General features: G+C 44.1%; 1 protein-coding gene across 2 annotated transcripts; it reads left to right on the forward strand.

The window, feature by feature from the left end:
* Nucleotides 1-2,393: 2,393 nt before the first annotated feature.
* Nucleotides 2,394-15,895, forward strand: ZNF786 (zinc finger protein 786). Of its 2 annotated transcripts, XM_059396185.1 has the most exons (5): nucleotides 2,407-2,513; nucleotides 3,527-3,647; nucleotides 7,903-8,029; nucleotides 11,397-11,549; nucleotides 13,392-15,895. In XM_059396185.1, the coding sequence occupies exons 3-5, from the start codon at nucleotides 7,996-7,998 to the stop codon at nucleotides 15,407-15,409; spliced, it is 2,205 nt and encodes a 734-aa protein (XP_059252168.1). In that variant the 5' UTR covers nucleotides 2,407-2,513; nucleotides 3,527-3,647; nucleotides 7,903-7,995; the 3' UTR covers nucleotides 15,410-15,895. The 2 variants fall into 2 exon arrangements, with proteins under 2 accessions (XP_059252167.1, XP_059252168.1); XM_059396184.1 differs by lacking the exon at nucleotides 3,527-3,647 and having other exon boundaries at nucleotides 2,394-2,513.
* The last annotated feature ends 1,176 nt before the right edge of the window (nucleotides 15,896-17,071 follow it).

Below are 17,071 nucleotides of genomic sequence, written 5' to 3' on the forward strand. Positions count from 1 at the left end.
ATTAACCTACAGTGTAAACCACAGGACACAAAGTCTATTTTATAATAGTGTCAACTAGCTCATGTAATGTACTGAATAGTGTATTAAAAGTGACAGACAATGGCTGTGTAGGTACTGATGGTTGTAAGCTTATAGGATTTCGCTCCTTGTGATCGCATGGCTGATTGGGAGCTGCAGCTGCCCACGATCACGAGAGAGGATCCTCCAGCACTCACTAGCCAGGAAAAGATCAAAATTCAAAATATAGTTTCTACTGAATTCATATTGCTTTCACACCATTGTAAAGCTGAGAAATTGTAAGTGGTACCATCACAAATCAGGGGACCATCTGTACTGATGGAGCACCTGTGTAACCTTGGTTTTCCTTCTCTCCTCACCACCTCTTTCTCATCCCAGCTCCCAGAGGTAGCTACTATCCCACTGAGTATTCATGTACATGTCTGTATGCTTTTCCTACATGTGTATTACTCCTAAATCATATATAGTGCTATTTTATATGTTCTAAAGTTTCTTTAAGTACCATATTGTATGTAATCTGTAGCATGCCTTTTCACTCAACATTATGTTAATTCTATGCATGTATGCTGTTTTTAGCTATAGTTCATTAGTTTTTGTTGCTAGACATTTAAATTGCTTACCTGTTTTTGCTCTTAAAACAATGCTGCTAGAGATTCTTAAATATAGCTCCTATGTAAATGGCCAAAAATAGCACCAAGGTGAGACTTGCTGGGCATAGGATATGCACATATTCATAAGCAGATACTGCATTTTGCTAACTAACAAGATGGAACATTTTTGTGTTTTTATTGCCATTTCTTTTTTTTTTTTTTGCCTTTCTGTGAATTCACTGTTCATAATTTTGCACATTTTCCTCCAGGCAGTCTTTTGATTTTTAGAAGTTATTTCTATTCTCTGGATGCTTTTCCTTGTTGTAAATATCTTTTCCCAGTCTGACCTAATTTTGGCTGTGCTATTGTGTTTTTTGATGTAAAAAAAAGTTTTAAATCTTAATCTAATTTAATGTATTGTTCTATCCTTTGCACTTTGTACTTTCTGTATTTTAAGACTGTGTATATGAAAATACTCAAGCAGCATTATTTGTGGCCACATTTTTTTTAACTGCCCCTAAATATTTAATACTACCCTACCTTCTGTGGGCTGAATTGTATTCTCCGAAAATCCCTGTGTTGAAGTTCTAATCCCCAGTACGTCAGAACAGATCTGTATTTGGACACAGGGCCTTTAAAGAGGCAATTAAGGTAGAATGAGGTCATTGTGGGTGGGCCCTAGTCCAATATGGAGAGATTAGGAAACCCACTGAGGAACAACCTTGGCAGGACACAGCAAGGACATGCCCATCTGCAAACCAAGGAGTGTTGAGAGGAAAGCAACCCTGCTGACACCTTGATCTCAGACTCTGGCTTCCCAAACTGTGAGAACAGTTTTCTTTAAACTGCCCAGTCTGTGGTACTTTGTTATGGCAACGCTAGCAAATTAATATATTGCCTTGAATTACATCCATTTAAGAGTATAATTAATAAGATTATGAGGAACATGGAAAAACTTCGATGTGGTAACTGAAAAAATGATACGTGTCTCAGAACCATATAAAAAGTACATGTCTGGGCGCCTGGGTGGCTCAGTGGGTTAAGCCGCTGCCTTCGGCTCGGGTCATGATCTCAGGGTCCTGGGATCGAGTTCCGCGTCGGGCTCTCTGCTCGGCAGGGAGCCTGCTTCCTCCTCTCTCTCTCTCTGCCTGCCTCTCTGCCTACTTGTGATCTCTGTCAAATATATAAATAAAATCTTAAAAAAAAAAAAAAAGTACATGTCTGTGGACAGAGACTGGAAATTTATATGAAGAAATAGAGCATTTCATGAGACCATCAGAATTATAAACAACTTTTACTTAAGTTTGTTTATTGTTAAATTTCATATATTTTTAATTTTTTTTTTTTTAAGAAAACCTTTAAGGTGGGGATAGCGATTACATGTATCTCAACACTTCACCCACGCTGGGTGGTTAAGACTGAGAGACTCTTAAATTTAAGGTCCATTTCATATTTAGGTTATAAGACAGTTTTTTTTATTTTGTAGACTGTAAGTCATGTTCCTAATTTAAGTCCATGGGGTCAGCGATGCCATATGAATTCCCACCATCTGTCTCGCCCTCTCCGTTTGGAGTCCCGTGACACCCCCCCTACACCCCCCCCCCCCCCCCCACCCCCCACCCCGGCAGAGCGAGATGACCCGCTACCGACACCGCGGCGGCCAGTGCGCCCAGTTCTGCGAGGACGACTCCTGCGGCCGACGCTGTCTCCTCCGGGCCGCAGGGGGCGCTGTGGAGAGGATGGGGGGAAATCGGGCTCGAGTCCCAGCGTGCACCGCGCGGGGGCTGGGCCTGCAGGGCTGGGCGGGGCGGGAAGCCGCGAGCCGAGGTAGGTTCCGCCGGCCCCCCCAGAACTCGACGTCTCCCGGGCCGCGGGAGCGCGAGGGCCATGGCCGAACCGGCTCCGGTAAGAAAGGCTCTCCGCGCGGACGTCCGGGGGCGGGGCTCGGGGCGGGCTCCGGGCTGCGGCTTGGCGGGTGCCCATCCGGGTTTCATTCCGGGCGGCTGCAGAGGACGGGTGGAGCGGAGTCCGGGGGTCGCTCGAGGCTCGGAGTGGCCGGCGACCGCCACTTCTGGGACTCGTCCGTGGCCGCCCTCGCGAACAGACCGAGCGTGGACCAGGCCTCCTCAGCAGCGGGCCCAGCCTGGGCCGGGCGCCCGGGAGTGGCGGAGGCGGGCAAGGGAAAGCAGAGGAATGGTCTGGTGCCGGCGGTGCGTGTTCGAGCTCAGCCGGTGTTACATCCGTTACTGAGTTCAGAACAAGAGTTTTAAAAGACCAGATTTTGAGGGTTGAAGCGATTGTCTGGCAGCGGCTTGAATAAGGTAATTTAGCCGTTAGGGCGTTGGAGTTTGTGTTGAGTGTAAGGAAGGAAGGAAGACCAGTTGGAAGGAATAGAATAGGATATAAAAACTTAAACAGAATATACATTATTTAATTATTTAATGTTTTGTTGTAATCGAGATTTAGAGGGAATGGCCATTATTTTTTTCAAAATAGCGTATAAATTTTCATTCTGACCATTTTTCCTGATGACTAAATGAGTTCATGAGGTTATTGATTTCCAAATAACGTTAACAGCCTCCGCTAAGAAAAATGTAATTTCTAGGATTAAATATTTAAAAGATAGGCAACACCTTTATGGAGAAACTATAAATAAATGAGAGATAACCAGGCCTATAAATGGAAGACTAAATACAGCAAAAATGATACTTTTCTTCCAACCTCATATATACATTTACTGCGGTTGTATTAAAATGGTAGTAAGATTTTTGTGAATTTAGACAAACAGATTCTAAATTTCATTTGAAAAAATAAAGGTCAAAATATCATTCTGAAAAAAGAACAACGAAAGGGGAATTGCACTAGCGGACAAAAGTTACTACAAGCCCATCAAATTACTACCGTGCTGTTTTTTGTAGGGACAGACAGAGCAGTGGAAATGGAAAGAAAACCCAGATGCAGACTGTGCTGTGTTGAATAGTGTCTCCCCCAAATTCATGTCCTTTCTGGAACCTCAAGATTGTGTGACCTTACTTAGAAGTAAGTTGATGCAGATTTAATTGGTTAAAATGAGATCACAAGGGAATAGGGTAGGTTCTTAATCCACCATGACTGGTATCTTTATAAGAAGAGGTACAGAGACCCAGACACAGAAAGGGGGAACACCCTGTTACAGTGGAGACAGAGATTGGAGTTATTCACCCTTAAGAAGTACCAGGGATCGCCAGCCACTGCCAGAAGCTAAGGGAAAGGCATGGAAAGGATTCTCCCCTGGAGACTTCAGAGATAGCATGGCCCTGCTGACACTTGATACCAGACTTCTAGCCACTGGAACTATAAGAGAATACACTTTTATTGTTTTAAAGCACCCAGTTAGGGTACTTCATTATAGCAGTTTTAGGAAAGTAATACAGAGACCTTCAAAAGCAGTATTGGGACAGTTGCCTTTTCCAGTTGGAAAATAACATTGAGGTAAATCACGACTGTATATAATATATAAAATATACATTGAGGTAAATCACCACTCTATATAATACATAAAATAAATTTTAAAAATTACGTTCCAGATAAATTTAAAATCTAAATATGAAAAGTAAAACTTAAGCCATCTGGATGAAAATTTAGTGTATCTTTCCAACCTCCATATAGAAATTTTTTTAAAAACAGAGAAAGCAAAATGACCTAAGACTGATACATTTGCATTGAAACTGAAAATATATATACAATATAAGCATAAATAAAATTAAAAGATAAGACATACTCGAGGAGAAAGTTTTTTTTTTTTTTTTTAAAGAGTTTATTTATTTATTTGACAGCGAGAGAGACCGCAAGAGAGGGAACACAAGCAGGGGGAGTGGGAGAGGGCCAGGCTTCCCACTGAGCAGGGGGCCTGATGCAGGACTGGATCCCAGGACTCCAAGATAATGACCTGAGCCAAAGGTGGATGCTTAACTGACCAAGCCACCCAGGCGCCCCTAAAAGAATGTATACTTAATGAAATTAGAGTACTTTAACAAATATATAACTTACATGCTTCTAGTTATACATCTTAGAAAGTGTTTGATTTATCCAAGGTGATCACAATAAAAAATGTTTTAAACACATTTGCATATGTTATTTTTTCTAATACATTGTTTTAAAAAGAACTGAAATTGAAAACCAGTTCTGGATAAACTCTTAGTATTCTAGGAACAGGCGGCATCTTGGTTAATAACTTAAAGGAAACCAACAAATATTGAGAAGCATTAGAAACATTAAAAAATAAAACAGTTGCATGCTATCATCACTATTACTCAACATCATTCCAGCCAGTACAGTAAGATGAAAATAAGAAATAATAGGCTTAGTCTTGTATGCAGGAGACCATAGATGTGTAATTTATAGAGTTCTGTGGAAAACCTAGTAGTTTAAAATAAACAAGTTATCTTTTGCTTAAAAAAAAAAATTGGGAGAAGGGGAGTGGGGTTATGGACATTGGGGAGGGTATGCGCTTTGGTGAGTGCTGTGAAGTATGTAAACCTGGCGATTCACAGACCTGTACCCCTGGGGATAAAAATATATGTTTATAAAAAATAAAAAATTAAAAAAAAAAAAAGAGGGGTGCCTGGGTGGCTTGGCTGAGTGGCTGCCTTTGGCTTAGGTCATGATCCCAGGGGCCTGGGATTGAGCCCCGCATTGGGCTCCCTGCTCAATGGGGAGCCTGCTTCTCCCTCTGACTCTCTCCCCCCGTCATACTTCCTCTCATTCTTTCTCTCTCTCAAATAATTTTCTTAAAAAAAAAAAAATTACAGGCTTAAATGATTAAAAGAAATGTTCATTTGCAGATCTCATTCTCTGTGTAGACACTCCAAGGCCATCAACTGACAGTGTTAGTCAACAAGGAAATTTGTTTCCAAAATAAAAATAAAAATGAGCTTCCCAAGCTTTCATAATTAGGAAATTTAATGGGGGGAGGCGCCTGAGTGGCTCAGTCTGTTGGGCGGCTGCCTTCTGTTAGGTCATGATCCTGGAATCCTGGGATCGAGCCCCACATTGGGTTCCCTGCTCGGCCGGGAGTCTGCTACTCCCTTTGCCTGCTGTTCCCGGAGCTTGTGCGCCCCCCCTCTCTCTTTCTCTCTTGTTCCATGTCAAATAAGTAAATAAAATATTTTTTTTTAAAAAAAGAAGAAAATTTAATGGGACAAACCCCTCAAACATGGTAGCAATAAAAACTCTACAGTTTGTAGGAATGAACCTATCAAGAATTGTATAAGGTCTGGGGCACCTGGGTGGTTCAGTGGGTTAAGCTCTGCCTTCAGCTTGGGTCATGATCTCAGGGTCCTGGGATCAAACCCCGCATTGGGCTCTCTGCTGAGCGGTGAGTCTGCTTCCCCCACTCTCTCTCTGCCTACTTGTGATCTCTCTCTCTCTCTGTCAAATAAATAAATAAAATCTTAAAAAAAAATTATATAAGGTCTATATGAAGGAAACTAAATTTTACTAAAACACACAGAAATGTCTAGATAAATGAGAGAGATGTTTCTGGAAGGAAAGATCCCATGTTTTAGAGATCCATTTCTCTCAAAATTAGTATATTCCTATCAGAATCCCAATAGAATTTGTATAAATTTACCGAAGTATCTTTCCTATGTATGTAGATGAGAAAACAGATAAGAAAAATGAAGATAATTTCCTGTGGAAAATGATGGAGGTGGTAGTGGATGACCATGTCCTCTTAAATAGCAAAATACCTGATAAAACTAAGAATTAACCCAAAGAACAAATAATCCAATCAAGAAATGGGCAGAGGACATGAACAGACATCCTGGGATCAGGTCCCACATCTCACATCTCACATCGGGCTGTCTTCTCAGTGGGTAGCCTGCTTCTCCCTCTTCCTCTCTCCTGCTCATGCTCACATTCACTTTCTCTCTCTGAAATAAATAAAATCTTTTTAAAAAAGTATTTGCTAGTCAGTCAAAGGATTATTAACCCTAATATGAGAAATTAATAGAGCCCACAAGAATGTTGAGCAAAGGATGTGAACAGACCTGCACAAAGTTATGTGGAATGTTCCCCTCCCCAGGAAAGTATGAAAAGGATGCTAAGCTTCACAAATTAATGCAAATTAAAACAATGAAATAACATTTTTTTTTTTTACCCATTACAGTGGCAGAATAAATAAGAAGGTTTAAGAACAACCTATGCTGGCAAAGGTGTATAGAAGTACGGGGCATATGGGTGGCTCAGTAGGTTAAGCCTCTGCCTTCTGGTCAGGTCTTGATCCCAGGTCCCGCATCGGGCTCTGCTCAGGGGGGAGCCTGATTCCCTTTCTCTCTCTGCCTGTTGCTCTGCCTACTTGTGATTTCTGTGTCAAATAAATAAAAATCTTTAAAAAAAAAATGAGAAAGAAGTCTTATTAGCAAAGGCTGATTCTTTTGGGAAGGCAGTGTAATGGTATTTGTTAAACTGAACATGTTTATAACTTTTGATTTAGTAGTTTTCCTTTTTAGGCTTTATCTTACAGAGGTAAAAGTGCTAATATATTGGGAAGCATATCAGAGCATTGTTTATAAAGGAAATGGAGACAGTGTATGTCCCATCAGTTGGGTTTATGTACCCGTGGCATGAAATACACTACAATTTACAAAAACCTGGTTTTGCCTCTACACATTGACCTGGAAAGGGATCTTTAATATATTAAGTAAATGAAGTTACCCAGTGATTTATTTTCACTGTTTTATTTTTTTTTAAGATTTTATTTATTTATTTGACAGAGAGAGAGATCATAAATAGGCAGAGGCAGGCAGAGGGGCCTGGGGAGTAGGCTCCCCACTGAGCAGAGAGCCGGACATGGGCCTCAATCCAGGACGCTGAGATCATGACCTTAGCCAAAGGCAGAGGCTCAACCCACTTAGCCACCTAGGCGCCCTATTTCCACTGTTTCAAAAGAAAAAAAATTCCTTACTATCCGTATGCATATGGAGTTTGAACAAGCATAAAGAACTGTGGACGGTATAGTGGGTAACAGCAGAAGCACATGACTGGAGTAGGGGAAGGAGTATTTCCCAAGGAGGAAGCTGCTGAATAGGCAAAAGCAGTCTCCACTACAAAAATTTTTTAATCTGATGACAAGGAGGGGCACCTGGCTGGCCCAGTGGGGAGATCATGCGACTCTGGATCTTAGGGTTGTAAGTTTGAGCCCCACCTTGGGGATAAAGTTTACTTAAAAAAAAAAAAAAAAGAATTGATGAGAAGGGGCTGAAATCTTTTTGAAGCACTAATGCCTGTGTATGTATTATGTCTATCGTTTCAGTTGCCTCTGACTTTTGATGACGTGGCCATTTATTTCTCTGAGCAAGAATGGCAAAACCTCGAGGCGCGGCAGAAGGAGCTTTACAAGCATGTTATGAGAACCAATTACGAGATTCTGGTTTCTCTGGGTAAGAAGTACTCAGTTTTGTGGGGAAGTCATGGAACTGGGTCTAGAAGAGGTCCTGTTTGTTAGGTCAGATTTCTCAGGAACTAACTCAGAACGGTATTTTTTAGCCCCGAGTCCTCTTCGTTAGTACTTCTGTAAGCATTGCTAATCCTTACTCAAGGGTGGACATTGAGAAAGGAAAATATTTAAGACTTTGATGTGTGGTGGTCAGTGGTGACTTCGGGCTTGTAGTCACCACACGCTCACAGATTGCTGTGGTTTCCATATGGAGCACGGAAATCCTAGCTCATGTCCATAATGTATATCTTCACCCTAGGATGTCGCTACCTGTCGGTTTTTACTGTGGGGTCTGTATAACTATAATAGCAGCAGTCTCTTCATGGTTATGGTAATGGATGTTCTTTTTAGTCGTTTTGTTTAGTTGGTCTTTTTAAAATTTTTTTAAATTTATCAAATGAATGATGTCGTCACTCCTGTACTCAGATAATTCTCCAAGGCAACCACTGTTAACCGTTTCTGTTTTAGTTCTTACTGGACTTTCCTCCAATCTAATTATCCATGCTTTGATCTCTATTACTTGATTTATCGAGTGTAGGCGGCATTAACTCCTTATGCCACCCAGGCCTCCCTCAGTACTTACATTTAGGTCTTTGATCCATTTTGAGTTAAGGTTTTTATATGGTATGGGGTAGGGATCCAGCTGCTTTTGCATATGGACATCCAGTTGTCCCAACACTATTTTTTGGTAAGAGTATTCTTTCCCCCATTGCACCCTTTTGGAGAATCAATTGGCCATAAATGTAGAAGTTTATTTCTGGATTCTCAATTCCGTTTCATTGATTTGTATGTTTATCTTCATGCCAACACCATGCTGTTTTGATTGCCATTACTTTTAGGATCAGTTTGTCAATTTTTGCAAAAAAAAAAAAAACCACCATAACAACAAAAAACAGATTGGATTTGGGTATTGTCATCTTTCTTTTTTAAATTTATTTTATTTTTATTTTTTACATTCACATTGTTTAATTATAGCTATATGTTCTTTAATTTTTTTAAAAAATTGTAATAGATCTACAATATTACATTAGTTCCGGGTATATATCATAGTGATTCACCATCTCTGTGTGCTGTGCTCACCACAAGCGTAGCTACATCTGTCCCCACAGAATGCTAGTACAGTATCATTGATGGCATCATTGACTGTGTTCCCTGTGCTATGCCTTTCATTCCCGGGACTCGTTCCTGCCATGACCGAGGCCCGTGTCTCCCACTCCCTGTCACCCATTTGCCCTTCTCCTTCCCCTTCGCTCTTGCAGCCGTCAGTTTGTTCTGTTCGTATGTCTGATTTTGCTTTGTGTTTCTTTACTCATTTGTTTTCAAATGAGATGATTCTAAGTAAATTATAAACCAAAGAAGAAATCACAAGAGAAATTAGAAAATATTTAAAGCTGGATGATAATGAAAATATAAAGCGGCAAAATTTGTGAGATGCACCAAAGCAGCACTTAGAGGGAAATGTATAGGTTTAAATGTTTATATCAGAAAAGCAGCAAGGGTTTCTTTTTTTTTTTCAGTCTTTTTACTCATTTTTAAAAACTTAAATTCAGTTAATTAACATATAATGTATTATGAGTTTCAGAGGTAGAGGTCAGTGATTCATGAGTGTTATATAATACCCAGTGCTTGTTACATCATGTGCTGTCCTTAATGTCCATCACCGAGTTACCCCATCGTCTCACGCCTCTCCCCTTGGGAATATTGTCATCTTAACAATATTAGGACTTCCTATTCATTAACATGAGATATCTTTCTGTTTATTTATGACTTTTAATATTTCTTAGTAAGTTTATTTCTAAGTGTGGTATTCTTTTTGGTGTTATTATAAATAGAATTGTTTTCTTGGTTTTGTTTTTGAAAAAATACTTTTAGAAGATGCTGGGAGGCATGTGGGAGGCTCAGCGAGTTAAGCCTCTGCCTTCACCTCGGGTCATGATCTCAGGGTCCTGGGATCGAGCCCCGCATCAGGCTCTCTGCTCAGCGGGGAGCCTGCTCTCCGGCGCCCCCCCCCCACCTATTTGTGATCTCTCTCTCTCTCTCTCTCTCTCTCTGTCAAATAAATAAATAAATAAATAAAATTTTTATTTAAAATTTATTTTATTTTATTTAAATTGATATATTTTAAATTTATTTAAAATTTAAAAAATTTAAAAAAATTTTTTTAATTATTTTTTTAAATTAAAAATTTTTTAAAATTAAAAGATGCTGGGGTTTCAACAGATGAAGATTGAAAATAGGTGTATGGATTTAAATAAAAGATAGTGAGTCCCTTTCTTCTAAGGGCAAACTTAGAATTCTTTTGGGATTGAAGTCAGATTTCAGGGGGCAAGGAGGGATCTGGAGCAGAGTGACCAGTCTCCACACGTCCTACACCACTCTGACATTTTATCCCTAAGGCATTACCTGGTTACTCTCTTTCTCTGATCTGAACTATACACTGATCTCCCTTTAGCAATCTATGAAGCATAATTTAGGTTCTGTAACAGAGATATTATTGAAAGAAAGTTTTACTTGAAGATTCATGAACATTTTATTAGGGGAATGGGGTCATGTATTAGACAATCTTGTAACTGTTTTCATTTGCTTATTTCATTGCTTGCAACCCTTTAATTCTAGCTGAACTCGGCCATGTTTTGGGTTGTGATTAGCACTGTCACCAGCGGACTTCTGAGAATATTTACGTATTTTGAAATTTCCTAGGATCGGCATTCCAGTTCTTATTTTGCATACCCCCCTCTTCCCATGGTATCTCCAGTTGTCTGTGGGGCTGTTCCACCATTCTCAAAGCACATTACTAGTGAGTTTTATGAAAACCATGATAAAATGCACATTGCTAGATATATGGGGACTGAGGCAGGATTTATTTTATTTATTTTATTTTATTTTTTAAAGGTTTTATTTATTTATTTGACAGAGACACAGCCAGAGAGGCAACATAGCAGGGGGAGTGAGAGAGGGAGAAGCAGGCTTCCCATCAAGCAGGGACCCTGATGCGGAGCTTAATCCCAGGACCCTGGGATCACGACCTGAGCTGAAGAAAGACTCTCCTCAACAACTGAGCCACCCAGCCCCTACCCCCAAAAGACGGGTTTTAAACACTAAACTGCTTTAACTGGTCCAGATAGATTAGGAAGTACTGTTAGGAAATGTGGACAGTTTTGCTCCTCCTTGCATAACCCTATAATCTATTTTTTTTACTTCTTGTCTCATGCGTCTTCCCAGGAGTACATTGTGAAAACTTTAAAGCATGTCAGTGTGCTTAAATTTAGTGCTAAAGAAACCAAACTACCCTGTCTGACATTTTTGCACAGATAATGGACTCCCCAAACCAGAACTAATATCCTGGATTGAACAGGAGAAAGAGTTCTTCCAGAACTGGCGAGAAGCACAGAAATCAGGAACCATAATTTGTTCTTCTGCTCATTTGCAATTTGATCCAGTTATCGAGGGCCATCAGTTTGGGGGTGAGTATTAAGAAACCAGGGCCCTGTCCTCAAGACAGTACACTCAGTTTGTTCCAATTTTCTGATCATGTCTTCTTGTTTGGCTGGGCTGAAGCTGGACAACTGGTATATTCTAGAGAAGCGTAGTTAAGTACAGTGGTTGGGAGTGTGGGTTCAAGAGTCTGAGTCTGGATCTTGTCTTTTCTGGTGACACCTTGGGCAAGTTGTTCAGCCTCTCAGTATTTCAATTTCCTGACCTAGAAAATGAAGACAATGAAAGTACCTAGATAGAACTATATAGGTTAACATATGTGAAGTGTTAAAGTGATACCTGGCACACAGTAGGAGCTCAGTAAATGTGAGCTGTTGTTAGTGGTAGGTAAGGCGAGGTGGATGATGGCAGGACTCAGAGACTGGTTATCCACATACTAGTGACCAAAATTGCTTCCTTCCTGTATGGGGACTGTTGAATTTCCTTGATTACCTAAAACTCAGCTCTCCTGTGTTTTCTTATTATGATGGAAGAGTCTGAGATTCTTAGAATTTTTTTAAAATTTTATTTATTTATTTGACAGAGGAGGCAGACAGGCAGGGAGACAGAGGAGGAAGCAGACTCCCTGCTGAGCAGAGTGCCCGATGTGGGGCTCGATCCCAGGACCCTGGGATCATGACCTGAGCTGAAGGCAGAGGCTTTAACCCATTCAGCCACACAGGCACCCTCTTGGAATTTTTTTAAGAAATATTTATTTATTAGAATGAGAATGAGTGGACGTCAGGGCAGAGGGAGAGAGTTTTAAGCAGATTGCCTGCTGAGTGTGGAGCCCAACTTGGAACTCAGTCTCATGACCCCAAGATCATGACCTGAGCCGAAAACAAGAGTTAGATGCTCAACCGACTGAGCCACTCAGGTGCCCCTGAGATTTTTGGATTCTTAAAAGTCAGCATTAAAGTATGGAATGAGAAAACCAATGGGAGCATCATCTCAAGAAATCTTGTCAATAGTTTTCGGCTGCCTCTTTCTGGACAGTAAAGAAAGGAGTTTTGCTCCACAAATTATTTGACTTTTTGCCACCTGTTATCAATTCTTCCAAAAGCCTTTTTAAAAGGTTTGTGGGGTAGGGGTGCGGAGGGGAGAGAAGAGCCCAGGCCCTGCTGCTTGGGCTTAGGGACTTCCCCTGGGTCGTGACTGTGGTGTTGGGGTCCGTGAGTGACAGTGCGGTCATCACTTGGTGATTTCAGGAATGTCTGCACATCAAAATGGCAGTGTGATAGTCCTGTGGTTGATGGTGGTGAGCATTTACAGGTGTGTTCAGTATGCCAGTCACATGCTCAGCGCCTTACATGCAGGAACTCACCTAAAGTTCATGACAATGAAATGTCCGGTTGCTTCCCTGTGTCTACAGAAGGAACTGAATGAAGCCAAGAAAGAGAGATTAGCTTGACAAAGGCTACACAGTGGAGAGACAGGATTTGAACCCAAATTCCAAAGCTTAGGCCGGGTGTTTGAGACCTATACTTTCCTATATCTATACTTAAGTAAGAGTATTCTTACTTAAGAGAGGCTTGAATTCACGACCCCGTGAAAAAGCCACATGCTCTTTTGACCAACTGAGCTAGCCAGGCACCCCTGTATTTTCCTCTTTTAAGATATGTTTCTCAGTTGAGTTTTCAGCAGACTCTCACCAGACAGATTCAGCCATAACAGAACCACAGTGAAGTGTCCCCGGTGGTGGAGACCCGTGGGAGCTGGGTTCCCAGGCCTCCAGACGGCACCGTTCCCTAAGGTCTTGTCACCAGGAGAGACATAAGCCTTTAGTCATGCCACAGGTAGGAATACTGACTGAATGTTTGTTTCTATTTCAGGATGTCCACAAGCTGTGCATTCAGGAGAAGCTGAGTGCCGTTTCCAAGTAGATCGCGGAGCGGGCCAGTGCCCCTCCGAACCCTCCCGAGGAGGAGGAGAAGATGTTTCCTTCAGGCTTGACCAAAGCATCGCCCTCCAGAACCCACCCAGCCGTGACGCTCAGGCTCCACGTCCAGCAGCCCCCAGAACGCTGGGTCTCCCTGGCCGGCAGGAGGCCTCCTCCTGTGGGAGCACCCAGCACCCTTGCGCTGTCTGTGGGGAGAGCTTTCGGACGAAGGACCACTTGGAGAAGCACCAGAGAAGCCACTTGAAGGACCAGCCATGGAGGTCGTGGAAGAAGCGCAGCCGCCAAGCTGATCCGCAGCCACAGCGGAGCCGCGCTCAGGCTCCCAAGCGCTTCCGGTGTCCGGACTGTGGGAGGAGCTTCCGCCGGAAGCGGCCTTTGCTCGCGCATCTGGCTGTGCATGCGGACGAGAGCGCCCTGCGGGACCCCGAGTGTCGGACGTGCTTCCCGCCCAAGCAGCCCCTTCTGGGCCACCGCCTCCCGCACGAGGGGGAGAGGCCGTCCCGGTGCCCCAGATGTGACGGGAGCTTGCGGTCCGGGAGCGGCGTGCAGGCTCGCCAGGGCCCTCCTGGCCGGGAGAGGCTAGGCTCCTGGGGAGAAGGCGATGGCGCCTTCCCGGTCAGGCCTGAGTCGGCCGCTGTGCCCTCGGGAGGGAGGCCGAGCCCGCGTGAGGAGCGCTGCGCCCGCATGGGAGCCGGGGAGAGGCCGTTCTCCTGCGCCGAGTGCGGTAAGCTCTTCGCTGCCAGGTCCAAGCTCGCCGGCCACCTCCGTGTGCACACGGGAGAGAAGCCCTTCCGGTGCCCGGAGTGTGGCAAGAGCTTCCGCCTGCGCGGCCTGCTCAGGGGCCACCAGCGCGTGCACCGCGGCGAGCGGCCCTTCCCCTGCCGGAAGTGCGGCAAGGCCTTCGCCAAGCAGTGTAAGCTCACGGAGCACGGCCGCGTCCACAGCGGGGAGAAGCCCTTCTGGTGCGCCCAGTGCGGCAGGAGCTTCCGCCAGCGGGGACAGCTGCTGAGGCACGAGCGGCTGCACAGCGACGAGAGGCCCTTCCAGTGCCCCGAGTGCCCTCTGAGCTTCCGCCTGCAGAGCATGCTGCGGGCACACCGGCTCCGCCACGGCGGAGAGCGGCCCTTCTCCTGCGGCGAGTGCGGCCGGGCCTTCGCGCATCAGTGCAAGCTCCGCGAGCACCTGAGAGTGCACAGCGGGGAGAGGCCCTTCCAGTGCCCCGAGTGTGCCAAGAGCTTCCGCCTCAAGGGCATCCTGAAGGCGCACCAGCGCACGCACAGCAAGGAGAGGCCCTTTTCGTGCGGGGAGTGTGGCAAGGGCTTCACTCGGCAGTCCAAGCTCACCGAGCACTTCCGCGTGCACAGCGGGGAGAGGCCCTTCCAGTGCCCCACCTGCGACCGGAGTTTCCGCCTCAAGGGGCAGCTGCTGAGTCACCAGCGCCTGCACACGGGGGAGAGACCCTTCCAGTGCCCCGAGTGCGGCAAGAGCTACCGCGTGAAGGCCGACATGAAGGCCCACCAGCTGCTGCACAGCGGCGAGATGCCCTTCTCCTGCGAGTGTGGCAAGGGCTTTGCCAAGCAGTCCAAACTCATCGAGCACATCAGGACCCACACGGGGGAGAAGCCTTTCCAGTGTCCCAAATGTGACAAGAGTTTCCGCTTGAAGGCGCAGCTGCTCAGCCACCAAGGCCTGCACACAGGGGAGAGACCTTTCCGCTGTCCCGAGTGTGACAAGAACTTCCGGGAAAAGGGACACATGCTTCGGCACCAGCGCATACACAGGCCCGAGAGGCCCTTTGCCTGTGGCGACTGCGGGAAGGGCTTCATTTATAAGTCGAAACTAGCGGAGCACATCAGGGTGCACACGAAATCCTACAGTGCTCCAAATGAGCCGGACATCAAGAAGAGGCTCAGCCAGCTGTTTGCGATGATCGAGGCCGACTGGAGTTGAGGTCCCTGGAGGGTATCCAGAGCCATGGGGGAGTTGATGTGGCCTGTAAATTCACAGCAGCCAGAGCCAAACCCACTGGAAGACAGATTTTAGGAACAGGGCCCCCGTTTTGAGCAAGAATGTAACTCCGGCTAGGAAGTTGAGAAACCACCCAGGATTTTCTCATTTAGCGCACCACCTGTCATATTTCCTATCTATTGATAAAAGAGATATCTGTTTTCCCTGCCATCCGTAAGTGGTAACTTCCCCGCAAATGCTAAGCTAGCTCTGAAATCCCTGCTGGAACTAGGATAGCCCCTCCCGTACTATTCTGCAAGCTGAGGATGTGGGGTGGCTCTTAAATGTCCACTTGACTCTTCTGCACGGTGTGATCCTAAACTGGGGGGTTTAAATCCAGTGGATTTTGTTTGCAAGCCTGTTATGATGTTGGATTTGTTTTTGAGTCATTTATTTTGAAACCAACAGCAATAAAACAAGTTCTCTGAATCCCTGTCTGTTTCTGTGAATGCTGAGGCCTCACAGCGGCTTCCACAGTGATTGTGCGTAGCTTTTCCTAAGGAAAAGTTGATAATTTCAGCAAAGTTTGGCTCATCTGAATTGAAGAAACCTAAAAGCAGGGATGCTAAGATATATGGGGCTAGAATATAGATACGAGATGGATTGGGACAGGAGGTATGGGTTTGGGAGCTGCAGAACAGAGATGGTGTTTGAAGCCAAGACAGTGAATGAGATTCCCAAGAGTGACTGTCTAAGCGGTGCCTAAATCTGAGTAAAGACAGAATAACAGCCAAGGAAGGGGCCCCTGGCTGGCTCAGTTGGTGGAGCGTACGACTCTTGATCTTGGGGTTTGTGAGTTCAAGGCCCATGCTGGGTGTAGAGATTACTTAAAAATAAAATTTTGGGGAAAAAAAGGAGCAAAACCAAACAGCTCTGTCATGGAGCACTACAGGCAACAACAGTTCTGCACAGAGAATTTTCAACCAAATGTTACAAATAAACATAATACAAGTAGAAGTCTAGGAAACTACCCCATTTGCTACATGAGGTGAAGGTTGTGTGAGCACAGAATGTTTGTACTTCAGGGAAACACCTGCACTCCATTCAAAGAAATCCTGACTTTCAGAGGGTTCATGTTTCGTGTAGAACACCTGAAATTCTGGGGCATCTGGGTAGCTCAGTTGGCGAAGAATCTGCCTTTCACTTGAGTCATGATCTTGGAGTCCTGGGATCGGGCCCTACATCAGGCTGTCTGCTCAGCAGGGAGTCTGCTTATCCCTTGCCCCCTCCCTCAAATAAATAGTCTAAAAAAAAAAAAAAAAAAAAAAGAGGCCTGAAATTCTGAGGGATGACAGAAAATGAGATTATCACTAAATTATAACATGTTACTAGAAAACAATGTTTCACACATTATGTTCTCTGGAACACTAGCTCCAAAGATTTTTTTTTTTTTTTTTTTTTTTTTTTTTTTCAAAAAGAAAGAGGGGAGTCTTGGTAGCTCAGTTAATCTGACTTGATTTTGGCTCAGGTCATGCTCTCAGGGTTGTGAGATCAAGCCCCATGTCAGGCTTCGTGCTGGGTGCTCTATTTTTCCTCTCCCTCTGCCCCTCTGCCTCAACTTGAACTCTCCCTCTTCAAAAAAAAAAAAAAAAAAAAAAAAAAAAA

This window comes from Mustela nigripes, chromosome 4 (assembly GCF_022355385.1).
Source record: "Mustela nigripes isolate SB6536 chromosome 4, MUSNIG.SB6536, whole genome shotgun sequence".
Lineage (NCBI taxonomy): Eukaryota > Metazoa > Chordata > Mammalia > Carnivora > Mustelidae > Mustela > Mustela nigripes.

Bases quoted from the DNA above. Each gene is read 5' to 3' on its own strand.
- ZNF786 (XM_059396184.1), top strand. The intron at 8,030-11,396 runs GTAAGAAGTACT...ATTTTTGCACAG, and splicing joins CGAGATTCTGGTTTCTCTGG to ATAATGGACTCCCCAAACCA. The intron at 11,550-13,391 runs GTGAGTATTAAG...TTTCTATTTCAG, and splicing joins CGAGGGCCATCAGTTTGGGG to GATGTCCACAAGCTGTGCAT.